This window comes from Penicillium mononematosum (assembly GCF_028829835.1).
Source record: "Penicillium mononematosum strain IBT 11891 chromosome Unknown utg000003l:1.0-8172316.0:1.0-8177699.0, whole genome shotgun sequence".
Lineage (NCBI taxonomy): Eukaryota > Fungi > Ascomycota > Eurotiomycetes > Eurotiales > Aspergillaceae > Penicillium > Penicillium mononematosum.
This window is the reverse complement of record NW_026643273.1, coordinates 6819761-6846320: the sequence shown is the minus strand read 5'-3', so window position 1 is coordinate 6846320 and position 26560 is coordinate 6819761. Positions and strand designations below refer to the sequence as shown.

At 48.2% G+C, this 26560-nt stretch overlaps 12 protein-coding genes across 12 annotated transcripts; 5 read left to right on the top strand and 7 right to left on the bottom strand.

Annotated features, from left to right (window-relative positions):
- Positions 1–35: 35 nt before the first annotated feature.
- Positions 36–2262, bottom strand: N7519_007629 (uncharacterized protein; the record flags this gene model as incomplete). Its single annotated transcript, XM_057294405.1, has 3 exons — positions 36–1677; positions 1776–2107; positions 2149–2262. 3 exons carry the CDS (start codon positions 2260–2262, stop codon positions 36–38), a joined length of 2088 nt encoding a protein of 695 aa, XP_057149216.1.
- A 636-nt stretch (positions 2263–2898) lies between these two features.
- On the bottom strand, positions 2899–3906 carry N7519_007628 (aldo/keto reductase; the record flags this gene model as incomplete). The annotated part of the gene is made up of 3 exons (XM_057294404.1): positions 2899–3444; positions 3512–3784; positions 3844–3906. 3 exons carry the CDS (start codon positions 3904–3906, stop codon positions 2899–2901), a joined length of 882 nt encoding a protein of 293 aa, XP_057149215.1.
- Positions 3907–4245: 339 nt separating this feature from the next.
- N7519_007627 (uncharacterized protein) lies at positions 4246–6374 on the top strand (the record flags this gene model as incomplete). Its single annotated transcript, XM_057294403.1, has 6 exons — positions 4246–4594; positions 4645–4654; positions 4707–4737; positions 4806–4956; positions 5007–6112; positions 6174–6374. 6 exons carry the CDS (start codon positions 4246–4248, stop codon positions 6372–6374), a joined length of 1848 nt encoding a protein of 615 aa, XP_057149214.1.
- A 407-nt stretch (positions 6375–6781) lies between these two features.
- On the bottom strand, positions 6782–7789 carry N7519_007626 (uncharacterized protein; the record flags this gene model as incomplete). Its single annotated transcript, XM_057294402.1, has 7 exons — positions 6782–6891; positions 6952–7257; positions 7313–7327; positions 7416–7429; positions 7485–7519; positions 7592–7611; positions 7750–7789. 7 exons carry the CDS (start codon positions 7787–7789, stop codon positions 6782–6784), a joined length of 540 nt encoding a protein of 179 aa, XP_057149213.1.
- A 544-nt stretch (positions 7790–8333) lies between these two features.
- On the bottom strand, positions 8334–10021 carry N7519_007625 (WD domain protein; the record flags this gene model as incomplete). Its single annotated transcript, XM_057294401.1, has 2 exons — positions 8334–9792; positions 9858–10021. The coding sequence occupies 2 exons, from the start codon at positions 10019–10021 to the stop codon at positions 8334–8336; spliced, it is 1623 nt and encodes a 540-aa protein (XP_057149212.1).
- A 302-nt stretch (positions 10022–10323) lies between these two features.
- Positions 10324–12378, top strand: N7519_007624 (SAE2 C-terminal domain-containing protein; the record flags this gene model as incomplete). The annotated part of the gene is made up of 1 exon (XM_057294400.1): positions 10324–12378. One exon carries the CDS (start codon positions 10324–10326, stop codon positions 12376–12378), a length of 2055 nt encoding a protein of 684 aa, XP_057149211.1.
- A 281-nt stretch (positions 12379–12659) lies between these two features.
- Positions 12660–13989, top strand: N7519_007623 (peroxisomal membrane protein PEX16; the record flags this gene model as incomplete). The annotated part of the gene is made up of 3 exons (XM_057294399.1): positions 12660–12911; positions 12965–13806; positions 13866–13989. The coding sequence occupies 3 exons, from the start codon at positions 12660–12662 to the stop codon at positions 13987–13989; spliced, it is 1218 nt and encodes a 405-aa protein (XP_057149210.1).
- Positions 13990–15195: 1206 nt separating this feature from the next.
- On the bottom strand, positions 15196–16235 carry N7519_007622 (ribonuclease H2 catalytic subunit RNH201; the record flags this gene model as incomplete). The annotated part of the gene is made up of 2 exons (XM_057294398.1): positions 15196–16165; positions 16207–16235. 2 exons carry the CDS (start codon positions 16233–16235, stop codon positions 15196–15198), a joined length of 999 nt encoding a protein of 332 aa, XP_057149209.1.
- Positions 16236–16476: 241 nt separating this feature from the next.
- N7519_007621 (Cupin domain protein) lies at positions 16477–18582 on the top strand (the record flags this gene model as incomplete). The annotated part of the gene is made up of 5 exons (XM_057294397.1): positions 16477–16538; positions 16590–16750; positions 16813–17988; positions 18041–18289; positions 18356–18582. The coding sequence occupies 5 exons, from the start codon at positions 16477–16479 to the stop codon at positions 18580–18582; spliced, it is 1875 nt and encodes a 624-aa protein (XP_057149208.1).
- Positions 18583–18915: 333 nt separating this feature from the next.
- On the bottom strand, positions 18916–19973 carry N7519_007620 (TBCB family protein; the record flags this gene model as incomplete). Its single annotated transcript, XM_057294396.1, has 3 exons — positions 18916–19256; positions 19318–19537; positions 19698–19973. The coding sequence occupies 3 exons, from the start codon at positions 19971–19973 to the stop codon at positions 18916–18918; spliced, it is 837 nt and encodes a 278-aa protein (XP_057149207.1).
- A 1200-nt stretch (positions 19974–21173) lies between these two features.
- N7519_007619 (tRNA (carboxymethyluridine(34)-5-O)-methyltransferase) lies at positions 21174–22056 on the top strand (the record flags this gene model as incomplete). Its single annotated transcript, XM_057294395.1, has 3 exons — positions 21174–21269; positions 21325–21449; positions 21588–22056. 3 exons carry the CDS (start codon positions 21174–21176, stop codon positions 22054–22056), a joined length of 690 nt encoding a protein of 229 aa, XP_057149206.1.
- A 294-nt stretch (positions 22057–22350) lies between these two features.
- On the bottom strand, positions 22351–23297 carry N7519_007618 (MYB DNA-binding domain protein; the record flags this gene model as incomplete). Its single annotated transcript, XM_057294394.1, has 2 exons — positions 22351–22765; positions 22837–23297. 2 exons carry the CDS (start codon positions 23295–23297, stop codon positions 22351–22353), a joined length of 876 nt encoding a protein of 291 aa, XP_057149205.1.
- Positions 23298–26560: the final 3263 nt, after the last annotated feature.

Below are 26560 nucleotides of genomic sequence, written 5' to 3'. Positions count from 1 at the left end.
GGGGAAAAGGCAGACAAATATGAAACACGAATAAATTAGAGACCAAGACGTCCATTCCACTCCACCCGTTCTTTCGAGCACCATTCTTTCAGTAGGGACCAGCCAAACCGAACCACTTCGATAGGCGGGGTAGTGCCACCAAGCGGTAGGAAATAGCTTCCAGCATAGTCGCCAGCTTTAAGAGATGATCGGCCTCGCTCCGAGTAATTTCGAGACCGCTGGGACCAGATCGTGGGAAACTCACGGCCAAGGACATCTTCAGAAAGACCCCGGGTGCCTTCGATCCATAGCCTTTGGGAATCCTTGTAGAACTCAGGAAGACGAGCCTTCAGTTCCGAAAATTCCTTCCTGCTTTTTCTGTTCTCATCCGACAGGGCTGCGTTTCCGTCGCTCCCAGGCGTTGGGACTGGGGTTTGCTCTCCAGGAATTGGGCTTATCGCGAGGCGTTCAAGATCGAGAGTATGAATAGCAGTGAATGAAACAGCCCCAAGGAGCAAGCAGAGACTGTTCAATGCCGGATATGGTACACTGTTCTTCTTGACCACACGCCAGTATGGCACAATAGACAGCCATGTTGAGGAATCCCCAACCTGGCGTGATGAAGCCTTAGCCTGATCGTTCGCTACAAATGCCATGATAAAGGACAACAACGCTTCGATCGCAGTCACAACGGCTAGCTTTTCGTCGGTAACCAAGGCCCCAGCTTTGGAGGTATGCCGCTCTGCGGCGTGTTTCAATTCACGACCGATGCTCGCAAATTTTTGCCACTCATCCCACCATACCTGCCGCTCATTGCGCGTACGACCATCTGCCTGTGTCGGGGAAGCTTTCATGATTGACCCGGGATCAACAGAATGACGTTTGTTGGCGGGATTAGAAGGAATCTTGCCATCGGTCTCTCCGGGATCGTTTCGACGAGAGATAGGAAGTTTTAGGTCTTTCGCCGGTGTGATAGAAGCTGCTTTGGTTTTGTCGTGGGCGATTGAATGAGAGCCCAACTGCGGCTGGGGAACGGGCGTTCGAGGCTTTTCGGGGAAGCCTTTTTGCTCCTTTGAGCGACCATTTTGAGGGCCAAGGGCTTCCCCAGTCTCATGCTTTTTACCTTTCAGATCCCCAAATGTGTGTCCACGAGACGAACCAGAATCTACTCCCTTATTCCTGGGATGGGATACTTCATCACGATCGGTGTCCTGGCTGACCGGTGAATCTGACAGATGGGGTTTCCTTTTACCAGAAAATTTAAGCAGAGCTTCAACACGCTTTCTGTTCGCTCTTCCGTACCGCAGTTTCGTAAGAAGCTGCGTCTTTTGTGGGCCAGCACGGGCGTGATCTCTTGTATGTTCATGTGTATTGGATTCTTTGGCAGGCAATCCTTTTCCTGCCCGACTACTACGAGACGGTGAACGGTCCTCGAGACGGGCCAACTCCTTTTCGATCTCTGGAGGGAGGGTAGGAGATAGTAAGCGCGGAAGTCTGGGGCCACCCGATGTCGGTGGGAGAGTGGGCGAAAGGAGTGCGGGAAGTTTGGGAGAGTGCGATTTGGCTGGGCTGGGCTCTCGGCGCGTCTCTTTCTCGGGAGAGAGCCGCAGTTTCTTTGTAGGATGTGCTTCGGGCTTCTTGGTCGTTGAGGGGTTAAGGAAGTCAAGTTCCGACCCAGATGGCCGTTTCTGGCCCGCTCTTTCGGGGAGAGACGCGCATGTGATTTTTGCGGCATTTTAGTCTTAGCGTTATTCTTGAGTGGCTCTGAAGATATCGTGCGTCGTCTATCCTCGGACTTGGCGGAGCTTGATGCGCCTCGGCTACCCGCTTCGAGGCCAACGGGAGATGGAACAGCGCCACTAGTTTTTTGAGTCTTGTAGTCCTTGAGACTAATCTTCTTTTTGGCCACGGTTTCTCTTGAACTTTCCCCAGCGCTTGGGGCTGTTGATCCATCGGCCATCATGCGCCCCGTTTCGTCCGACCAGTCCCCAACGGCTAGGAGCAATGAGTCGGTGTCGTGGTGTGTCAAGAAGGTCATATACTGTAGTTGTTGCTCCTCCAAGCTGAAGGGTCTGTCATGCCCTACAGCCCAATTGTTGGTGGACCGGTTCCCCAGGTTAAAGGGCGTCTTGGTAGGAAATGTGAGTAAATATGGAACCGGGGGAGGACGTCGTCGGAGAGGCGCTGCAATCGTTGGTCAAGCACTTCACGCTCCGACGTGGAGGAAATTGCGGCTCGGGGGATCGTAGTGGTCTGGAGATGGCGTTTCTCGTTCACCGACATCGCAGTGCGCAGGGTTTCACGATTTGTTCTTCCACAAGAGATGGTATCATACGCGCTTCAAGCACAAATTTGGTCGAAGTCTTTCACCGAGTCCCGTTTCTCGAGTCGGTATGGCGAGCTGCCTGGTGATAGTCAACGCATTGAGTCGAGCGAAGGATGTACAAGATCCGGCCTTTTTCAGGTGCCGAATAATCAGGGCATCCTATCACTATTGCGCGTGGGGGGTGTTCCCATAACCCTGGGAATTCGAAGCCGCGCAATTGGGAAGGAGAAATAAACACGAGGCAACAAAGAAAAAGCGGGATGTGTCACAATGAGAGGGTGACCTCTTTCCATGAAGGAGTGAGAGATGGGAAATGTCCCCGGGATAGAATGAAAGAGATGAATTGGAGAAGGTTACGTTAGGTCACGGTGCCTGTTGCTTATCGGCTTATCGTTACCATACAATTTCATTACATACAGTCCAACATACACAGTGATGAAGATATAAAAAGCTCGAATACCTACATGTATATATATATATATATATATGTACATATATGTATGTATGTACACATAGGATGTAGGTGCATTCTCATCTTGTCACGCAGGAATGAATCTATCAGAGTTCCGTTAAATCTGTTGAAGCCCCAACATTCAAGAACGATCGTCATCTGCAAACTTCTCACGCCAGAATGCACGGTAACGTTTCTGCTCGCCTACCTTGGAGATCTCATCAACCTCTTGAGGAGTCAGTTTAAAGGTAAATGTGCGCAAATAGCTGCTCAGGCGGGACTCTTTGCCACTGGTGGTGATAGCCACACAACCACGGTCAATAATCCAGCGTAACAGGATTTCGGACTGGCTGACTGCATATTTAGTGGCTAAGGAAGAGAGCAGAGGGCCCAATGGCCCACCCTGAGCCCGAATGGCAGGGGTGAGGCCCCCATAACTAACAGTCTTGATACCTTTACTCTCTTGGTAGGGAACAAGGTTGCCATGTTGAAGGTAAGGGTGGAACTCGATCTGATTCACAGATGGTACCACCTTAGCGGTTTCGAGAATGGCCTCCAAGTCGCTTTGTAGGAAATTGGACACGCCAATAGACCGGGCTTTCCCAGATGCCTTTACTTGCTCCATGGCTGCCCAGGCAGCTTGAAGCTCTTCCTTGGACTTTGCAAGTACGGAGCATGGACCAAGTACCTGCTCCAATTATTAAAAGCAGTTCTCGGAGCTATCAGTTTATGTTGGAGTTCACTTACAGGTCCACATAGTTAAGCTGAAGCTTCTTGAGACTGGTATCGATGGCCTGAGGAATGTCGGCAATATTGGTGATAACCTTAGTCGTCACGATGAGTTTCTCTCGAGATACCCCGCTCTCTTTGATTGCTTGACCCAGTTCCTCCTCGGTTTGGTAGACTTCAGCCCCATCGAGGTGGTGATATCCTAACTTCGTTGCTGTCTTGATTGACTCGACCAATTCATGATTGATACCGGTATCCCCAGATGTCTTAAACCACGCGGTGCCAGTGCCATATCCAATCTGTATTTGTTAGAGAACATTACCCATATTGTGTGAGTTGATGACGGATTATTACTCACGGTAGGGACCGAGGTACCATCATTGAGATCCAGTGTAGGAATAGACGAAATAGTGTTTGCCATGATCCCAAGTGTTTTCTAAAAAAAAAAGGGCATAGAATGATGAAGGGTGTAAGTGGATAATACTTCTAATACTTCCGTACCTTTTATGTTGGGGGGTATCCGCGACGTACCTACTAAGGTAGACCCGAGGTCCCCAAAGTCCAGAGGCAATGATTAATAATGGCAATTATGTCATTTCTGCACCTCCAGGGCTCTCCATATATGAGGTCAGAACCTACGTACCTTCATCTTCACTTGGATATCATTTACTCCCTCTCTATGAACTTTCGCGTTCTAGCGTCTTCAAGAAAGTATATGTTTCGTCTTCGGCCACCGTCGGTTCGGAATCGTTTAATCCAAATGGCACATCTTTCAACTGCCGGGATTTCCCTGGCTGAATTACCGAAATCAAATGTCTTCACATCTAAATTACCCCCTGATCCAGCTTTTGATACACCGGAATCCTCGCATAAGGCCCCAAGGGAAACCTTGGGGCCTCGCATGGTCAAAGGAGCTTTGTTCACATATGTCCGCCCAGAGCAGACCGATGAGCCAGAACTACTGGGAGTCAGTTCGAAAGCGATGAAAGACTTGGGGTTAAAATCAGGCGAGGAACAAACGTCACGATTCAAGGCGCTCGTCGCCGGAAATGAGATCTGGTGGAACGAGGAACAGGGTGGAATCTACCCATGGGCACAGTGTTATGGAGGTCAGTATCCACGTCTTGATGAGAAACCCCAAAGAGACTAACATGTGCAGGGTGGCAATTGTAAGCTACGAATGAAGCTTAATTTGTGACATTAACAGCTGACCATCTGCAGCGGTTCATGGGCCGGACAACTTGGAGATGGGGTAAGTCAATAAGTAAACATCCAATGGAGTCCTCGGCTCATTAGTGGTACTAATGACCGTAAAATTAGCGTGCAATCAGTCTATTTGAATGCACCAACCCGCAGACAGATACGCGGTATGAGCTGCAACTGAAAGGAGCAGGCAGAACACCCTACTCGCGTTTCGCAGACGGCAAAGCTGTCCTTCGGTCAAGTATCCGTGAATACGTGGTCTCAGAAGGTGAACAAACCTGCATCAACCCCGAGGACAGACCACTAAAACATTGCCAGCTCTCTCTGCCCTCGGTATACCAACCACTCGGGCACTCTCACTCACCTTGGTCCCCAATGCCAAGGTATTGCGAGAGCGGCTCGAACCAGGAGCAATTGTTGCCCGCTTTGCTGAGTCTTGGCTAAGAATTGGCACCTTTGATCTTCTTCGCGTTCGCGGAGATCGTGAGCTGATCAGGAAGCTTGCGACATATGTTGCAGAAGACGTTTTTAACGGGTGGGAGTCTCTTCCCGCCGTTGTATCGCTGCGTGATCAGCAGTCTTCCACGCAAATCGATAATCCCCAAAGGAGTATCCCCGGCGATCAGGTACAAGAACACGAGGATGTACAAGAAAATCGGTTTGCTAGACTATATCGAGAAATCGCTCGCCGCAATGCTAAGACAGTGGCCGCGTGGCAGGCCTACGGCTTCATGAATGGTGTGCTGAACACCGACAACACATCCATTTACGGCTTGTCGCTAGACTATGGCCCGTTTGCGTTTATGGACAACTTCGATCCCCAGTATACCCCGAACCATGATGACCACATGCTGCGATACGCCTATCGCAACCAACCCAGCATTATTTGGTGGAATCTGGTCCGACTCGGAGAGTCATTAGGTGAGTTGATTGGGGCAGGAAACCGGGTTGACGACGAAAGCTTCGTCAATGACGGGGTCACGGAGGAGTTCGAACCAGAACTCATCAAACGCGCGGAGAAGATTATTGAGCGTGTGGGCGAGGAGTTCAAAGCAGTATTTCTGAACGAATACAAGCGGTTGATGGGCCAGAGGCTAGGACTCAAAACACAGGCCGAGTCAGACTTCCAGAATCTCTTTTCGGAGATGCTAGACACACTCGAGGCACTCGAACTGGACTTCAACCACTTCTTCCGTCGGCTTTCAGGGCTGACACTATCCAATCTGGAGTCTGAAGAAGGCCGAAGGGAAGCAGCCTCGGTCTTCTTCCACACCGAAGGTTTCGGTGGGATTGGATACACCGAGGCTACAGCTAGAGACCGCATTGCAAAATGGTTGGATAGTTGGCGGCTTCGCATCCTAGAGGACTGGGGCCCCGCAAATGACGAGGAAAGGCAAAAGGCCATGAGATCTGTCAACCCGAATGTAAGTACCTGTTGAAATATCCTGCTTGAAGACCCGTGCAGCTTGGCTAACCCATTGGCAGTTCGTGCCCCGAGGGTGGATTCTCGACGAGGTCATCGAGCGTGTGGAGCGCAAAGGAGACCGAGATATTCTAGACCGGATCATGCAGATGTCTTTAAACCCGTTTAACGATGAATGGGGTCTTCACAGGCAAGAGGAAGAGCGTTTCTGTGGGGATGTCCCCAAGTACAAGAGGGCTATGATGTGCAGTTGCAGCTCGTAATCAAACTATGAGCGTTATGCGGATTTCAACCCTCTGGGAGGCGAGTGTGTGATATGACAACTTTTTAAGGGATGAGAACCGATTTGAGCTACACAGCAAATGCATCGATTCCCAACCCACGAGGTAGGCTTAGAGAATTAAAACGTGCAAATACGAGTATTTGCCAGGCTCCCCTTCACATTTTATACGTGTTATCATAAAAATCCCCAGGAATTACCAAACAACCTAGGTAGGAGGACATCAAAAGTTAGATCATGTCAACCTTGTCAGGCGTTTGATCCTTAATCATACATTTTCAGGGAGAAAAAAAGAGAAATTCGTTTCGTGCATGCATGAAAAATGTCGTCCAATCCCATGGAAACTGTAGAAAGATGTTGACCAAAAGAGCAATGCAAGCAATGAGCACCTTAGTTAGGGCAAGCGGACTGAACGTGGCCGGGCTGCTTGCACTTGTAGCACATACGCTCACCCTTGGCCTCAGTGGGGCAGTCGCGAGAGACGTGGCCGACTTCGCCGCCTAATTATCGTGTTAGCAGACTCCCAGAGAAAGTGAGAAACCCCAAGATATATAACTGACAGTTGTAGCACTTCTGACCCTGAGTGCAGTCACGGGCCATGTGGCCGAAGCCACCGCAGGAGTAGCAGGTCTGCTGACGACCACCGGCACCACCGAAACCACCGTATCCACCAGCACTGTAACCACCGTAGTTACCCCCCTGGGAGCAGTTGCGGGCAATGTGGCCAACCTGTCCGCACTTGTAGCACTCCTGGGAACCACCACCGTAGTTGCTGTCACCGCCCTGGGGGCATTCGCGAGAAAGATGTCCGGTCTGGCCGCAACGGTAGCACGACTTCTCCTTGGCAGGTTCCTGGCATTCACGGCCTTTTTTGAAAAGGTTAGTCAAATTCAGAGTTTGCGATATTCAACTTCAACTTACTCAAGTGACCTTGGCCTGTAATTGTGATTGACTGGATTAGCAAAGTCCTAATAGCCAGTCCAAATGTCTAATGGACAATGGACAATTTTGAGTATGAGCATACCATTGCAGTTGTAGCTATTGGACTAGGTTAGCTTTGTAATGATTGACGGTTCGAAATTGGGGAATTTACCAGGTAGGGTTTCCCTTCTTAGGGCAGTCCTTGGCCTAGAAAGAGATAAGTTGATAAGTTTCAAGCCTTATTCGAAGTTTTCGAAGTCAGGCAAAGGTTGTAATTACCTGGTGAGAGGCCTCGCCGCCTGTGAAGAGTGTTAGTTAAAAAAAGAAAAAAAGGAAAAATCCCCGCGCAAATCATGTATCAGTTTGAATAGATATAATCCGAGTACAAGCTCCAAGTGAATATGAGAGGGATTCGACAGTAAAAGAAGCACACATACAGTTGAAGCAGCCACCACGTCCAGCAGGAGGGAAATCCATTATTGAAGAGAAGTTGGGGAATTTTTTTTTTACAAGAGAAAGAGAAGTAAAGTGAAGAGTCTGAAAATAATATTGTGCGGGGAAAATCTTCGATAGCTGACCGCCCTGAAGAGAGAGAGGGATGGGAGTTTTGGATCTTTTGCTCTTTTGGCCTTTTTCATTCCCTTTTCCCTCCTCTTTCTGTTCTCTTTTCTTATTTTCCTGTTTCACTTATTTTCTGTTTTCCTTTGCCAGCTTCCTCCCGTATATAAAGTCATCATGATGGATGAAATGGCCCCTTTTGATGGAAAAGGGAGGTATTGGAGACCAGAGACCGGAGAATACAAAACGGAAATGGAAAAAAAATGGAGAAGACAAAAGTCGAAAAGTCGAAAGTCGAAAGTCGAACCAAAATCCCGGGGCTTATATGTAACCCCCCTGTCCTGCCAGGGTCCCCAGTAGTCCAGATTGAGTACCTTGTGCTACTTCCAAGGTTAGGGCATTTCTTCCTTTCTCGGCCTTAACGTATATACATTAAAAAAAAAAAATCATGTATATACTTGCGTTAGGTGAAGTCGTAACACTCAAGTAACTGTGTCCCCGTCTTTTCTCGAAGAAGAAGTACCCGTTCTTCGTCAAATCCGATAGGGGTGGATTCTTGGGGTTCAACTTTTACACTGCCCAAATGCTGGTAAATCGTTCCTAGTCCTGGCTCTGGCTCTAGCTCTGGCTCCCCATCCTGGTTTCCAGCATTGAGCTGAACTCCATTCTCCAAGAACTTACGGCTGCTCAGGGATGATATCGCCATCTCTAATTCCCATATTCGGATCTCATCCCCTCGAGAACTTACAGAGACAGCTTTCCCACGATTGGTCACCTGAACAGCAGATACAGAAGAGGTATGGCCCCAAAGTCGCCGGCCGCCCTGGACAAACAACCTCTCCGATGTAGATACCACAAGGTACATAGTCAAAGTGTTGTCGGCATGAGAGGTCAGCAAATACGGATGGGAATAGGACATCGAGGTTGGCGGCTGTTGATGTATGATAGACGGTGCCCCAGGGTCGATGGAAGGTTGATTGCATTCGACTGCAGAGTGTCGCCTTTTCCTGGATTGAAGTGGCCTCAATCCATATTGGGAATCCACCGTAGTAGCCAGTCGGGAATCGAGTTGTTGCCCATCTTTGCCTAGACGCAATTCTTGAATCCCCAGAGACCACCCACAGCCAATGTGGAAGAAGCTATACACAATAGTGGCGACAATCTCAAAGGACGAGACTCTGAGAGAGAGTGTCATGGGTGCAACAATGTTATCTGCCTTGAGGGAGGCAACCTGGTAGGGCTCCGAGGCTTCGGTTTCGTCTGCTCGATGGCTGCCAGGTCGCAAATTGTATAGGGTCAAATCTTTGTGCTGGGATACTACCATTAGATACGGCGAGGAGAGGGCCATTGCGGTTATAGAAGCATCACTGCAGCCGACATGAGAGGACTGAAAGTCTAGCCGAGAATTTTGAAGATTCAAGACGAAGAGGCTGAAGTGACCATTTTCCAGCCCGACTGAGATCTCGATCTTATCTTGAATCTGGCTTACTGCCAAGGCGGTTGGGATCGTAGGCGATGGTTCTAATGGAGCTGACAAAGGAATTTTTGCGAGACAACATGCCGGATCCCTTGTGGTCCAAGCCTGGAGCCCGTGCGCTGAGTCTGCCGTCAAGACAACCCCAGCACAAAACCTGATCAGCGTAGGAGGGCATGGTGGCTGAGGAAACTCTACCTCAGTAACCCGGCATAGCCCTTTGGACCAATTATGCCGGAGCCGATACTGCTGTTTCCAATTGCCCTCCTGTGCCAAGTGCCCATGGTCGAACCACGTTGCGACCTTGGGCGAATAATCTGCCTTGGCCGGGAGTGTTGTGCGTCTAGAACTTGCAAGGCGGCGGGCACGTGGTCGTACCCATTGCGAGTAGTATTGCCTTTTCCATATCTCGGAGTCCCCACCAAGAGCATGGAAGCGATGTGATAACCTGGTTGAGGTAGCAAGTTAGCGAAACCCTCCGATAAGGACCGACGACAATGGGAGTATATATACCTTTGACAGACGTTAAGGGACGATACTGGTAAAAAGGAAAGGATATGGAGCAACAACTCATTGCTCAGACCAGACAAACGATCAACAGGCCCAATATCGTCCCGAGTGCGGGTCCGCTTTTGCGGTAGATCGGAGTCGCAGTGGTCTCTGCACCGTTTGGACATCCTACTTCAGGTTGAATGAAAAACTTGTGAAGAAACTAGTGAAATCAACCAGAGAGATCATTCCCGCACGCTCGAAGGAACACAGTGGTTGAAAGTGGAGGGACAATTGCAGGTGGAGTCTCGAGCCACCGAGGCCAATCTTATCAGTAAGTGATAAGCTCACGTGTGCCCATGTGGCCTGGACGCGTCGCGTTTATATCGCTCTGACAAGATGTCCACAAGTTTCTCTCTTTTTATTTTTTATTCTTTACTTCTCTTATGATCCATGTCATTTCCCTCGATGATACTCTTGAACTCACACGATGGAAATTGTCAAGGAGCTCCATGCTGCTGTGGCAAATGCCTGTGAGGCCTCCTTCAACAATGCCTATAAGCACATGAAATCCCATATTGACGCACACGCCAAAGAGGTGAAAACCAAAGAAACAATTGCCAGCCAAGCCCAAAGACGACTGGAGACCAGAATCCGAGAGCTTGAGCATGATATTACGGTACTCCGGAGTGAGCTGCAACAACATGAAGTTGATCCACGGGATCTTGAACTTCCCGGGGAATATGCCAATCTAGAGACCGAATTTGACCCGAAAAACCTGTGGGGGGATGATCTGGAGGAGGATGATCATCGCAGTGTTCGGAAGTCTCGGAAAAGAGCTGAGGCCAAATACACCGCGCTTTATACAAATTTACAGACCTTCATCCAAACTTGGAGTGGTCTCAAATCCCGGGTGTTGCAACATAAAAAGAAGTTACGGCGATGGGATCAGCAGTTAGAACGTGGAGAATTCTCGCTTGTTCTCAATGGTCAACCCGTCACATTCCGCAGAGTGGAAAGTCCAACCTCCGTGGATGTTGACGAAGAACACTCGGAGGCCCAAGGCTCCTCGAGGAAACGTCAAAGAGAAGAGTGTCCAGATCTTCCTGCCAAGGCCATCAAGTTGTCACAAAGAAGGAACTGTGCAGATGATGTGCATGCAGATATAAAAGTTGAAGACGATAACCAAAGAGCAATGCACGGCTTAGCATCAGAGTCGGCATCCACTCAGTCTAGCTCTCCTAGAACCGACATGGAACCCTCGGAATCCGCCAATACAATATGTCCCCTTCCCAATGTCCGCCGGCAGCAGACTCAGCAGAGGCTTTCCCCAACACTTCCCGACAGGCATCTCGTGCATACCCAGCGGGTTATGAGCTCGGAACGCCCTGTAGTTGTTAAAAATGAGTCCTTGTCCTCAAGTCCAACCCGAGGCTCAGTCCGCAACAGTGAACAGCCATTTGTAAGCACACAAGATCTTGACGAGATAGGGGACACGATACGAACACCAATCAAACGGAAAAACTACCGTGATGTCAATATTGCAGACGCTTGGAACTCAGGGAACGGTGCAAAGAACGCACATCACTCAAAGCGAATTCCACCACGCCAACAAATATCTCAACAGTCATGTATACTTCAACCAGTTGACGGCAACGCACGCAAGGTCACATTCTCTGCGCAGGAGCCTTCCGCGAAACGCCTCCAAGATCTGGAGCGACGCGCAATACCAGCTCTGGCAGAAGACGGCGATGATGAGATACCCTTGCGGACTTCTTCAAAGATTGGCTCCGGTATCAATCTCGGACCTTCGGAAGCAAAGACAAATGGTGGGTTTGCCCAGAGGCGTCTAGAGAATCTCCTAGAACGATCGGTGCCCTCCAAATCACCACTTCATTTGTCGAGCAAAGCCTCCGGCCCAGATTCAACAAGGGTGAACAATACAGCCCACAGTGATCAAACAACACCCAACATGTCGAGTCAAATGGCCCCAGATATAGACCCCGATGATGAACCATTTAGGGCAAGACCCCTTCGTCGTCTTGGGTTGGAGCATTTTAAAATCAACCCGGCTAGAAATCAAGGGCTTGATTACGCATATGATGCAGTTGTCCGAAAGAAAGACGACCGCAAATGCATATCAGGCTGTACTCGCCCAGGCTGTTGTGGGGATCGGTTCCGGGCCATGGCCCGCCTTGGGGGTCTTCCCGGTAAATCTGGAGCAGGACAAGAGGAAGAAGATCAGGCAATTCTACAAGAATTTGTGGGAGAAGATACACAGTTACTTCGAAACATGACCGGTAAAGAGCGCGAAGATCTCCTGGTGGAAGCGAGAGCCAGGGCCCTGGCCAACCAATATGGACGACATCGGCATACCCACCAACGGGTCCAATCCCCTCCTGGCTTCTGGCGGACTGATATGCCAGATACACAGGAGGAGGAAGACGACCTTGAAGCTGCCAAGAGGTTGGAGAGTGAGAAAGTGGAAGAGCGATATCGAGAGGCTATGCGCCCCGGGGGGTTATGGACATGGGCGGATGAATAAGACAAACACATCTATTTGACCTGTTCAATATTACTCTACTAGAAACATATCATAAAAGATACCTGAAACTATGATTTCACTTGTAACGCATAGATCAAAGTATGTAGCTACATGTACAGCTAGCAAGTACGGAGTATGCAAAGACCAAAAGCATCGACCTCGGCCCAAGGCGTCTTGGCAAACGCGGGAGCGGAGCACGTGCCCCCCTGTAACCTCCCGAAGTCACCCCCGGATCTCGTCTCCTCTGATGCAGGCTATCTCGACATGCTTGAAGCTTAAAGATGGAAACTTTTCGCAATATCCAGAATCCAATACCTCCGGTTCTCTTGCAACCCTCCAAATGGCTTTCTATTTATGAAGACTTTGTGACCAAGAATGCCAGTTCGGTTGGTCAAGTCGAGTCAGCACTAAGATCTTTGACTTATATCATTCCAGGTGAGATGTTATTCGATCTGACCTTGCAGCTGTTGAAGAAACTAACAAATACTTTCTATCAGGGCGATACCGCGAGTCAGAGATACCCTCAGAATGTGGTTAGTGTAACATTGTACTTGCCTTTAAGCGCGCCTGCTGATATCCCCTGCAGTACACTCCGGTGTGCAGTTGTTATCGCTATACCATGACTCTCTCGTTTCGCGAGTTGTTGATCGGCTTCCGTCAACTGTCCCCCGGCCGCCGCCCACTCCCCACTCCCGGTATACCAAATACTGGGCCTTCTCGCTCCTCGCTGTATCGCCAGGTAGCGCTTGCGCTACAGATGCTCCAGTATACCGAGCTTCTCTGGGAGATGGCGGCGCGGCGGCGCGGCCAGAAAACCCGTTGGCGCGTAGTTATCTTCATTGAATTCGCAAAGGCAGTCTGCCGCTTGCTTCTTCTACGATTGACTAACTCCAGACCGCTCGTCAGTCCTCCACTCCCAGAGCGCGAGGTAGATCCAAGAACGACAGAAGAAGAGGAACCACAGAGGGACTGGAATGGAATGGACACTCCGGTCAGCGATCGGTCTTCAGACTTGAGTTGGACGATGCCTCGCACGGGACTTTCCCTTCCGTCTCTGCCCGACGTAAACGATGTGTCGAACTATCTCATCTCCAAAGTGCTTACGGCAGATGACATCAAACCCCCGAAGGCCCTCCTTCACCGGGCCACGGGGCAAGGACAACTGGCTGAAGTGCTATACATTCTTCGGCCTGTCGTCTATGCAATGGCGATGCAAAAGTGGAGAGGTGATAAGCGAAGCTGGCGGCCATGGCTTATTGGATTTGGGATGGAGTATGGCTGCCGCCAGCTCGCAAAGCGGGACTTCCGTGAACGGGTCGCTGGCGGTCTTCGAGGACTCACAGGACTTGAGCGAGAGGAATTGAAGAAGCGTGGATGGTCAATGGGCTGGTGGATGATGCGAGGCGCTTTTTACGAAAACATCACCAAGTAAGAACCCGGTCTCTGCTCTGTCTCTGGGTTTCCGTTTGAATACTGACGTGAAACAGGTCCTGGCTACACAGTTTAACTGGAAAGATGAAAGGCAAGCCATTGTTGGACTTGGTGGGCAGTGTTGTGGAAGACTATGAGTACCTTTGGGACAACTTCTACTTCTCGACTGCTACACTGTGAATTTCCACAGATGGGCCCGCATCCTTTTCACCATGATACCCAATATTTCTATGTACGAGTCTGTTCATGCTATTCCATCTTTCATTTGTTCTTAACCTTGGAATCTTGCTGTGCTTTGTGAAGCAAGCGGAAGGGGTATCATTAATGTTGACGGACCCTCCCGTTAGCTGTATGTAGGATCACCGATACACAAATTCTTTTCCCTTGCTTTAGCCTTATCATATTTAGATAAATAATTAACTATAAGGTTATAGTACAGTGGGACCTCTGAAATATTGGGCTAAACCTTTGTACCCAAATATACCGCCCTCCAAATTCTGCCAGTTCTGCCAGTCTAAAACTCCTAATATAGTTAGCGTGCAGGCACGTGATTTAGCACTAACGGTTAGCAGTTAAAAGGTATGTACCTAAGGAGGCTATTAAAAAAGACCACTAAAAAGACATTTAAAAAGACTACCTACGAAACCATTCGGCTGACTATATATTCTTACAGTAGCATGTTCAATAGGGAGGCGGTATTTATGACAGTATCTAACAGGCAGGCGGTATGCAGAGCGGTAAAATGTAGGTACAAAGGTCTAGCCCAATATTTCGGAGGTCCCACTGTATTAGTTCACCTTGGTTCCTATTGTTTATTAAACGTTATTATAGACAAGATAACGTTATACTAGCAAAAAATAAATAATAAATAATAAATAACCGTACGGGCCAGGAACAAGGCATACATTCTTGCCTCTAGCCATGAATCCCAACTTGTTTGAATATAGTACTAGCCAGTCGATAAGATCAAGTAATACAACACATATTCCAAGGTTATATACCTACCTAGGTACATATGTAGGTAGTCAGATGACAAGAACCTTTTTATCAGACCCTCAGCTTCTCGAGATCCACGCATGTATTGGGAAGTTTCTACATATGAGTGGCCAGGCGGAGGCCATTGACAAAGTCCTCGATATTTTTGAAGATTGTGAAGGGCTTGCCCCGAGTGGAAGCACCAATCTCCAAGACCTTCTTGCAGCCAGCAGTCTCTCACTACTTACCAGCGACTGAAAATGTTCTATTATGTTTCATGTCTTGCTAACTTCCATGCTTTGTTAAGTTTCATGTCTTATTGGCTTTCGTATTTTATTAAGTTTCATGTCTTATTAGCTTTCATGTTTTATTAAGTTTCATGTCTCATCACGTTACATGGAGCATTCGCATTCAGAGAACCTCGTTTTGCCTGTGGCCATACCAATCCCGTAGTCCAACTTTGCCCGTGCTTTTCCCGGGAGCTGATGATAATAAGAACTCATCTAGCCGATGTGCCCCTTCCTCCTCATCGTCGGGCCAATCGACTCGTGCTCCTCCTTTCATTTCAAGCATCTCCTTCGCAGTGCCCCAGCTGAATCGACACTCATTGCCCCATCCAAACACAGGGTCCATGTTGCGTCGAAGCCATCCGACGCACTTAGAGTCCGAGGGATAACCACTTCCCCAGGTCTCGGGGGTTGGGCTAAGTGATTGCTCAGCCTGAAGCACGGCCTCATACATAACTTCCAGTGCAACGTCCCGTGTCACCTTGGCTGCCACACTGGCGGCGCTGACACAGGGATACAAGGAGTCGGCCTTCTTTGCCACTGTGATTTTGAGAGATGGGAAAATTCGCTCCAACTTTTGCTGGTATGTAGCGGGGTTTCCAATCGTGTCAATGTATACTTCTCGCACGTCCACTCCACGGTCTTCAACCACCCCTCGAATAATCTCCACCGTGGCATCCATGGCCTGGGCATTCAGATTGTACACTGCAGTGGGTGATCTCATCATGCCGGAAGAGATGTCGCGCGCCGAAAGTACTTTGATCGCATATCCGCAGGACTCGAACAATGAGTCTCCTGGTGTATTCAATAGATGCATCAAGTTTGCCCGCACGGTGGGTGTAAGAACTTTGCTGTCATCAAAGCTGTGTTTCTCGGTCAAAAGCGAGTGGTGGAGATCAAGAGGGAGATAGAAGGCACCGTACACCATTGGCCCTAGGACTGGACCACGGCCGGCTTCATCAATGCCCAAGACACAAGGTGTACTCTCAACTGTATCATGAATCGTGGGTGGGATCTCTTGGGGCGTGATTGCTCTTGGACATGGGGTGTAGTACGCGTAGGATTCGCCGGAGAGAAGGAGGTCTGAAATCACACTAGGAGGAATAAAAGTGGACGAATCCTTGGGAGGATTGACAGGGGGGTAGCATTTGTCATAATAGGCATATAGAAGATCTTGAAAATGCTTTGGAAAAAGAGAGACAAAAAGAAAAAGCCAGCGTTGAAAGGTACAAATGCAGAAGATCCCGAGTGCAGAACGCGTCGACCGTTCGGGATTAGCGGGGGCGCGTGTTGCTCTTCCCGCCTAAATTCCGCATTCCTCCCCTCCACCTTGTGTCTGTTTAGACGCTCTTGGATCACTCCTTATCTTTTGATTTCTATTCCATCTCGGTGCTCAACTTTCAATATGGCGCGAGGGCCCGGAAAGGCCCGCGACTTCGACTACTCCAATGTGGGAACCACGGGAAGGTGAATATATCGTCAATCTTGTACTAGGACCTCTATACTGAATACATTTAGGCGCACTGGCATATCTCTGAAGGAGGGTCGTCGCGACGAACATGGAATGGAAGAAGTTGACGGTCTCTTCTCATCTCCTGAAAAATCGCCAGTGGAGTTGAATGGGTTTGAAGATGTGGAAGATAACTCTTCAGGATCCGAGGGCATGTCAATAGACGAAGGTGGGCTGATTTAGCGTCGCCTTATGTTGCCGACTCATTGCGTGCTGACGCAAATTCTATAGGCAATGCGCCAGATCCCATAGACTTCCTCAAGGGCACAAATGGCTCACGTACCTCTTTTCTTCCCCCGCCTGCCGCGCGATCGCCGATGAAGACTGGCCTCACGGGTTCTCCACGGAGGACACCGGCGTTGCAATCAACACCAGACCCACAGGATATTCTCGAGTCGTCTAGTCCGTCTGACGGCATAAGTTTTGCGGGCGCACAAGGAGAATCGCACCAAGATCCGTCTCCTCTTTCTACTCGCTCAGTCAACGTGGGACGCTCGAACCAGAGGAATGGCACACGGCAAAAGCCCACGGCAAAAGCAGAGCTAGCAGCAGAATTTGAGCCCGCGGTCATCCATGACTTTTCCGACTTTTCTGACGGCGACGGCGATGAGAACACGAATGCATTCACCGCGGTACAACAAGATTTTGGCGACAGTCTGAATGTCGATTCTGGTTCAGTTGCTGCAGAGGAGCTACCCGATTCTCCTAGACAAGACCAACATGATAATGACGACAATTCATCTACGGCCAACACGACTCCACCTCGGGAAGAACCCATTGTGGCCTCCAAGTCAACAAAGAAGGCCGGGCCAAAGACCGCCAAGGCAGACAAGAGTCAGGCAAAACCCCCTGCGCCGCGCGGACGCCCAAAGTCTCAGCGCCGTAACGCCGAAGAAGATGCAGACCCCAGGCCAACCAAGAAGCGGAACACACCTAAAGCATCCCCACCAGTGCGTGAACCTTTGGAACCGGAATTGGATCGAGTGGTTGAGAACTACGCCAACCGCACAGGGCCTTTAAAGGGCCGGAGCTTGTATATCCTTAAACGTGAAAATCCCTCCGACAACAGTGCAACGCACACTCGATCTGGGCGTGTTTCGGTCCGACCACTCGCATACTGGCGCAATGAACGATGCGTCTTCGGTGATGGGGAGGCAGCCGAGGGGCATCGATACCCTCTTTCAACCATCAAGGAAGTCATTCGCACCGAGGAGCAAGAGCCTGAGAAGAAGAAAAAGAAAGGGAAACGCTCAACATCCCACAAGTCTAAGTCTAAGAAACAAAAGGATGACTCTTCAGACGATGAAGATGTTGATCTCTGGGAGAAGGAAGGCGGTGTTCTTCATGGCTACACCCTCAAATGGGACGGGAAAACACAGACGAGCTCGAAGGAGGAGGAAGTCCTAGGTATGAACCAACCCCTTTATAGTTGGTTCCTTTACTAAGTCTCTTGATACAGACATTGCGTATGCTCCCTCTGGAATCGAAACCAGAGAAGTCAAAGACTCAACATTCCGATTTGCGAAACTGCTTAGCTCGTCTTTCATCGGGTCTGGAGTTGTGGAGCTCCCACCTGATGGAGTCAAGAAACCCAAGAACTCGAAGAAAATGCATATGGTCTTTTATGTCTGCCACGGGCGTGTTCAAGTGGATATCTCAGGCGTCCAGTTTAGTGCCGGAAAGGGTTGTGTTTTCCAAGTTCCTCGTGGTGAGTCTCATTTCCTCTGGCTTCTTGATTCGTATTAGTTTATTGACACCGGGATCCTATCTCCAGGTAACTATTACAGCTTCGCAAACACCCATCAAAAAGAGGCTCGACTTTTCTTCACCCAAGGCTGTGTGCCTGATGAGAACGAGAACGAAGACGACACAACCCAGATGTCTCAGGATGTCGGCCCTGAGAGCGAATTTGAAGCCGACACTCCCACTGCTCCTGTTCATGTCCCTGCTAAGAAAGCCAAGGGTCGCCCCAAGGGCAAGCAGAAGAAGACTGGCAAATGATCACTTCCATTAGCTCTGCCCTCCACTCCTGTTCTCATGTTTGTAGGCATCGACAACGCGCCATGATACCTTTCTTCTACGTGGATACCCTGAAATTTTACTCTATGGGCGTCTAAATGTCTTTTATTGTTATTCGTTCTTCAGCGGTTTGTTTTCATACAATTACTAGGGGAATTTGGCGTTTTTTTCCGCCTGTTTTTTTTTCCCAGTTAATTATGCAGTATCTATTGGTGATAATTGGTGATGGGAGAACAGATGAGAGAAGCTGGGAATCAGAGCCTCCTTTACTCGAAAATATCGAAATGTGTATTCCTTCAATATATACCCAGAGTATCAGATCTCTTCCATTAGCTCATCCAGGTCGTCATCTAGACCCAACGGGGGAAACTCTCCGACCTCGACCTTCTCGGGCTTAACGAAGACGCCCCTGTTGCCTAAGCACTCGAAGTAGCGCTGTCCGCCCACACTACCGTCGTTCTTCCCCATCGGCTCGTCAAGCTCAATCCCGACCCAGATTGGCTGGAGATCTGCCGGAAGTTCTGCATCACGTTGCAGCTCCCGACCCGGACCGGTAATAGGAATAGTCGGCGCAGGTCCAACGAAGCGGATCGTGCCGCGTCGAATATGCGGCGGAGATGAAGGCAGAACGATAGCTCGTTTAGCGACAGTGATGTCTGCCAGAATGTGATTAGTTCATAGAAACACATTGACACTTGAGCTTTTGTTTCAACGAACCTCTAGTTTGAATTTCAGTCTGATCTTTCTCAACCTGATGGCGTAGAGCCTCCTCGGGCGACAGAGCGTTAGGATCAAACCGGCCCAGCTTCTGGTTCTTCTTCCAGGCCAATACAGAGTCCGAACGGGCCTCGTAAGTCTCAGTTGGAAGCACATATTTCTCGACCGATGACAAGTCGGTGAAGTTAGCCCGCATGGTTTGTGGGCGACTGTCATTGACCTGATGAGGATACAAATCAGCATCTATTCAGAATTCGCCGCATATTTAAATCCCTTGCCCCCGACAACTCCGTTCAAAAGACATGGCATCTTTTTATCCGGTAAAGCAGCCAGGGCAGAATTGGAAAGATAGCAAAACATAGAAAAGAAACAGAACTAACCTCGATCTCCGACCCCTTCACCAACCCCCAATCCCCAATCAGGCGGTCGTCCCCATCGGCCCATTGGTCAGGTCGACCGGGGACTTTTACTCGCAGGCGCTGGCTTCCTGGCGGGATTCCTGTCATAGTCTCCAGCTTTGCCTTGACCTGCATCACCGTCCAGGTTGGGGTGATGCGGCGTTCAGTCAGGAATCGGGGCTCCGAATTCCCGGGCTTGGCTAAAGCCGCGTTGGTGATGATGACGGAGATATCCATCGGGGTAGGCTGGAATGCCATCTTGTCTCTGTTTGTCACTTGTCTTTTCGTGTTTCTAGAACGAAGTGTTAGTGGGCTGTGAATCAATGTAAGTTCTTTGACGGTACGGTGCGAGGCATTCAAAGAGGGGGAAAAGAACGATAATCGAAATCAGGTAGCTAGATTCAAAATTCTGTAATCCTTCGAGAAAGAAAAGAACAAGCACGGACTATGCATTCGGAACCATTGCATGCTAAATTGCTGATATCAAAATTCCCCTGAGGAGGCTCACAAGAAGCTGCCGGCACTTTCCAGGGCAACTTTGTGGCAGTTGATGGCAGAAACACAACCTATCCTAGATGAAAAGGACAGTCCTTGAATGGGGTAGGTCGTACTTACAATTGATCTTGTGCTCCCCTATGATTGACAGGAAAAGGAATATCGATCTCGAAGAAGCGATTATTAGTAAGCGGTCTCAGCGGGCCCGGGGTCTGCGCCAGGAACACCCTTTGATGGCTACACGCAGTTGGGAATGGAATTGGCAAATGATAGATGAGTTTTATGGAGGACAATGTGAAGCTAAGGGAAGCTCCTGTTTGGTGCAGGTTATGTAGATAAACAATTGCCTGGATAGGATGTCAAAGGTAGGATGTTGAAGTAAATCAGCATTCGGGTAAGAAAATGATATAAAAAGCCGATCCATAACTTATATTGAAGTTGGCCTACTTACAATATCTACGTTTAACATATGATAGTACTGATCTTGGAATACTAGGAATTTCGATTTATTTCGATTTACTACACGGGTTGTGATGCGTTATAACCACATATATTGTTATTCTCATAGAAGACCTCTCAAAGACGAATTCAAGTCTAGCCACCAGGGTCATTTGACCATTAGAATACAGGCTATGTCCTAGTGCATTGTACATTCCAAGGTTATGTTCTATACTATGTCATAGTAACTTGCATTATAGAAACAGCATTCATACTTCACAATTGATAACCTTTTTATAGGACATCTACAGCGATCGATCGTCTTCCATAATAAAATAAACAAGTTAATCACACTATAACACTATAATTCAAGCTTTATATGCTATGCTTTCTGTCTATATCTATAAATATTCAATGAATATGATGTAGATATTATGCGTTACAAATCGCGAACCACGTGATATCCTTTCTCGCTTGACTTTTCAACTCTTCAACAGCTCCCACCTCATTCCCCACGAGAGCATCATGGCGTCCCAAGAGACAGGCGAAGCGTATGAGCAGCAAAATGTCCATAAAGTGTACCAGGAGATTGCCCAGCATTTCTCTGCCACCCGCTACAAGGTGTGTTTTAAACTGGCTACCGGCTCAAAACCCCTCCATCTAACCACATTTCCAGCCATGGCCTATAGTCGAGCGATTCCTCACGAGCCTAACACCAGGTGCAGTGGGTTTAGATGTAGGGTGTGGTAATGGCAAAAACTTGATGGTCAATCGAGATGTTTTTATCATCGCTTCAGATAGGTATGTTGCTTGATATGATTTATTGACTTCCTGGATTTTGGATTTTTGGATTTTCTATAGACTGCTTTGTTTCCTTGGGATATTGTTTCACTCGGCCGTTGTATCCCTTTAGCTTGGTCTAAGCTAACCCGGTGGCAGATCTGAAAATCTGGCTCGGATTGCCCTGCAGCATCAGCCGCATTCGACCGTGGTGGCCGATATTCTTGACCTCCCACACCGGGATGCAAGCTTTGACTTTGCAATTTCAATTGCGGTGGTGCACCATCTCTCCACTCCAGCTCGGCGAGTCCAAGCCGTCGCCGAGATCATGCGAACTGTGAAGCATGGTTCAAAGACTCAGGAGGGCGGGAGGGTCCTGATCTACGCCTGGGCCCTCGAGCAAAAGGACAGCCGTAGAGGTTGGGACAAGGGGGACGAGCAGGATCGAATGGTCCCCTGGGTTCGTAAGGGTGATCAACCCCAGACTTTCCATCGCTACTACCACCTGTACGCGGAAGGCGAGCTGGAGCGCGACATCGACAATGCTGGCGGTCGTGTGCTAGAATCCGGGTACGAGAAAGATAACTGGTGGGCGATCGCAACCCCCAAAACGGCTCATGACGTTTGAAACCGTGTTTTGCACTCCGAGAGCCAGCCTCGGAGACATGGAAAGCCACATCAATTCGCACTTGTTGGTCCCGCCAAAAGTTCTGCAAACAAAGGAAAAAATCACAACAAACACCGAGGGGTAGAAATCATCTATACGATTCACAATCCCCACAAAATCACGATATACCTCCAACCGGCGCTATGCAATTCGTAACAGAAAACCACAAAAGAGAACAGGAGAGGAAAAGAGGGAAAAAAAGGCAAGGGGGGGACTCAAGGAAAGACGTGTAGGCGTCATCTTCATCATCTCATCCTAGGGCATGGTCCGAGGGGGCAAGCCAAGGTGAGGGCCCATGTGACCTGGTGGGGGAATCCCCATCTCTGGCGGTCGTCCAATTCCATAGAACTCTCTCGGAGGGGGTGGAGCGGGCGCGTATGCAGGGACGCCTGCAGTGAGCTCTTCAAGGGAGGGAAGCTGAGGTGGAAGGCCTGGCATATGGCCTGGGATTGCGCGTGAGGAAGATCCCTTTCTCGGCCGGGATAGAGAGGTGCTGGCGCGACGTGTTCTGGTGGTTGGGGGATCGATGGCAGCACTTGAGAGGGAGAATGGTACTACGCCTGCGCGTCGAGCCATCTCCTGCTCTCCCAGCTGCCAGTGCATGGCCTCCGCTGCACGCCATGGGATAGCCATTTCCTCCGCCACTTTGGACCACATTTCGGCTTTGAATCTATCGGATGAGTTGTGAGATTAGTGGATTTGTTTCCTTTCTGAGAAGCCATCTACCCCTCCCAAACCTACCTCTCATATAAACGGGCTAGTTTGTTCTTCTTATCTTCATCCCATTCACTTCGGCGTTCCAGGTAGTTCTGATAGTGAAGACGGCAGCTGATGGCACTGCGGCCGGGGAGTCGTTTGCTGATATCCTCCCACTTCATACCACTGCCACGCAGTTCGATGATCAAGGCGTCCTCATCTGGTGACCACTTGGACTGCTTCTTTGCTGGAGATTCGGACGTATGCGAGGGCTGCAGGCGTTTGGCCGCACCCGACGTACCGGACTTGGTCAAGGGTGGCATGGCCATGGCAGCTGGGCCCGGCATAGTCATCATAGGACCCAAGCCCAGTGGTTGCCCTATCGTTCTGGGCGGGTACCCGGTGTTCAGGCCTGGGGCGGCTTCTTCCTCATCTTGGGGCTTGAGTAGCAGTGAGATATCCACTTTGACAGGAGGCAATATAGGCCGATTTTGTAACGCAATCATATGCGCGGATGAGCACCAATGAATAGTATAGAAAACAAAGCAGCAGGGAGCTCCCCGACTGGAGGGAAGGGGCGAAAAGAGGGAAAAGACGGAAGGTGCTCGTGATCCTAAAGTCTTGTCCCAAATATGACGACAGAACGATCAAACGGTCCGGTATAAGAGAATCTTCAACTTCTCTTTGAATTGATGAATTTTTTTGGGGCAAAATCTCCAGGATATCAGAGAAGAGAAATGAGGGGAAGGAAGTATGGAAGTATGATGGAATGTGCTAATGAAGATTCAAGGATAGAAACCAGAAAGGAAAAAAGGGAGGAGAAAGGCGATATGAAGCATCCAACTAGAAGGTGAAACGAATCCAGAAGTGACAGCTGATCTAAACCTATCTTGAAAAGATGAGGAGAAAAGAAGAGTCTTAGACCGTTGGGGGGGGGGCTATTAAGGGTAATGACTGTTACAGAGTGAAAAATACTTCAATATCCACTGGTTTTAATTAAAGATGCGGTCAGTTCCCCTGGTTTACTTGGGTGATCTTCGGTTTTTCTTCAGTTAAGACCTAAGCTAACTGACTAGATCTTTGGGAGTTTAAATCTGGAATATGCCCAGGTGTATGTATAATGAATAGAAGAATCTCCTATCGACTTTTTAAGAGTATACGGTAAATATTTGATATGACCTGCAGAGTTTCATACTAACCTAGAAAAGGAAGAGGGGCATAAGTGGAATCAAACGGTATGTGCTATACCTTATAGTACTATACTACATTTGTAAAATTATGCCAACTCTACTCTTGTATTAATTCTACTAATTAACCCTAATTGGTAATATTTAGTTTTTTATTCAAAACTCAAAAATTAAAACATAAAACATAAAATACAAATAAAATATAAAATATAAAATATTAATAATAATAATAATAATAATAATAATATATAAAAAATAAATATAATTAAATAAATAAGCGGGGACCCGCATCACCTTTTGGTTAAATGAGAACGGTCTTCTCCGGTCCAGAGCCCAGCCCGTTGCGACTAAAAGTTCCAGATCGTCTAACGGCTTATATCTTGAAATGTGTGTTCACGGGGGATTTTATGATATGCCCTGTCAACCTTGGAACCAGTCGGGGGTTTTTCTCTTCACTTGTTTGCCCCCTTGCTCTTTGTGGGGCTTTTACCGGGTTCCTGACCCTCATTTTTCTTTCTTTCTTTTTCTTTCTTTTTTTTTCCCCATAATATATAATATACTTAGGTATAAGAGTATTATCAGATATGTATAGGATATATCTCCATCTACGGAGTATGTAGTACATTTTAATTTCTTTTTTCCCCTTTATATGAATCAGTGAAATTGAACCGGTTTCCTCTATACGTTATAGATTTAAGATTGGTAATTTGTACTGTGAACGACGGGGCACGCGTTCACGCATTTCCAAGATTAAGGGACTGGTGGGGTCTTAATTCAATTTCCCTAATAGCCCTGTCAATTTCAAATGACATTGGTAAACTACCAAAGGGCGCGAACTAAATCGCCAATTTCCCGTACAATGCAATTCTATGGGCCGAACACGAGTTCCTGACCTTCCAAGGTTGAAACCTTGGATCTTTATATCGGAAACACTTCATCCGATTCTACGGAGTATTAATTTTACACTACTCCGTACGGAGTACCTAGGTACATATATATTACACGTACCTCTTCAATCTACGACGATCAGTTTCCCTGAAACGTCCGTTCAATACAAGGATCAGCACTTCATGTTCGTACTTTTGGGCCTCGAATCTCGTCTATCAACTTTCCAATAAGAAGGCAAACCGAGAGAAAAAAAATATAAAAATAAAAATAAAAAAAGAGAGAGAGAGAGAGAGAGAGGGATAGTCGAACGTGTACGGAGTAAGTGGATCATACATATGTACAACGTTCACAAGGCGATCGTTGCCTCCCTTGGCTTGGAGCCAGCACAGACATGACCAGTTCGGTAGCGACTTCACCTTATGATCCTAGACGAAATACACTAATGCTCTTATAAGGGGATGACACGTAGGATTTAGGAATAGGGGAGAATTCACAAAAGATGTCAAGTCAGATTGCAGGATAATGATACATCCATGGATAGTCTCATCCGTGGACATACAACATAGGGAGAACCTCGGTCGTGAAGAAATAACGGTGTGGAGAGGGCGTCGGATCATCCCTCAACTATGACCTAAGTGGTAGCGAAGAGCTGGTGGCGTTGCGTGGAGTGTTTCTCTTTTCTATTTATTGTCGTGATCGCCCTAAATATCCGACACGCACCCGTTAGACCCGGTTTTTTGACAGGTTCTGATTCGAAGCTCATTATTTTTTTGCCGTCATTTGGATGATTTCTATCATTTCAATTGACTTTAAGGGGATTTCTCTTGGAGCTCATCGGGTTGTTGCTCCCTCATATATGTAGCTACCACTGGCCACATCACTATGAACGGAGAATTTTTGGGGTCCACTTCAATTGAGATCATCCTCAGCTGAAGTGGCAACCGTTTTTCGCCCTCAACGGTGGATCTTCGGTAGATGCGAGGAACCCTGCTGTCAATACGGAGTACGGAGTACGGAGTACAGAGTTATATGGATCATCGGGGCAGGGCAAGTTTGTTCCGGAAGTGGATGTATCTCAAGTACCCATGCAGATATAGTAAAAGTACAAAACAAAGTACAAAACAAAGTACAAAACTAAGTACAGAGAAGACCAGCTTTCGGCCGGATCTGTAGTCTGTGGTCAATTATGAGATTCCTAGTTTCATTGGACCCCACTGGGGGTCCCTTATAGACACTTTAGGTGGAACTTGGGTATTTCCTTAGTCTCGAACATTCTGTAAAAGCATGGGGGAAGTTGAGTTTAGGGGAATTCGACTGAAATTTGGAGAGTAGGCTCACGTTCACTTTATTTCCTCTTTGAAAATTCTATTAATAGACAGATATGCCTTCTAAAGGTTCTTTGTTTGGATGTAAACATCGAATCAGACGTAAAATCATGGAACGGCTATCTATGAAAGAACGAAATAGTCAAAAACGAAGGAATGAAATTTGAATGAAATTCGAATGAGTCCGAAGTCGACTCGATGGGATTTCGCGACTTTCTTTGATCATCTTCATATTCATTGGCTCCATGTATTCAAAGAATCCAAATCGAAGCCATATTTTCTTTGGCGATGAGAACAATGAAAATCAGTTGCAATGCAAGATAAATTAAACTGCGAACCCCTCAAGTGAGCAATAGCGACATATCACAT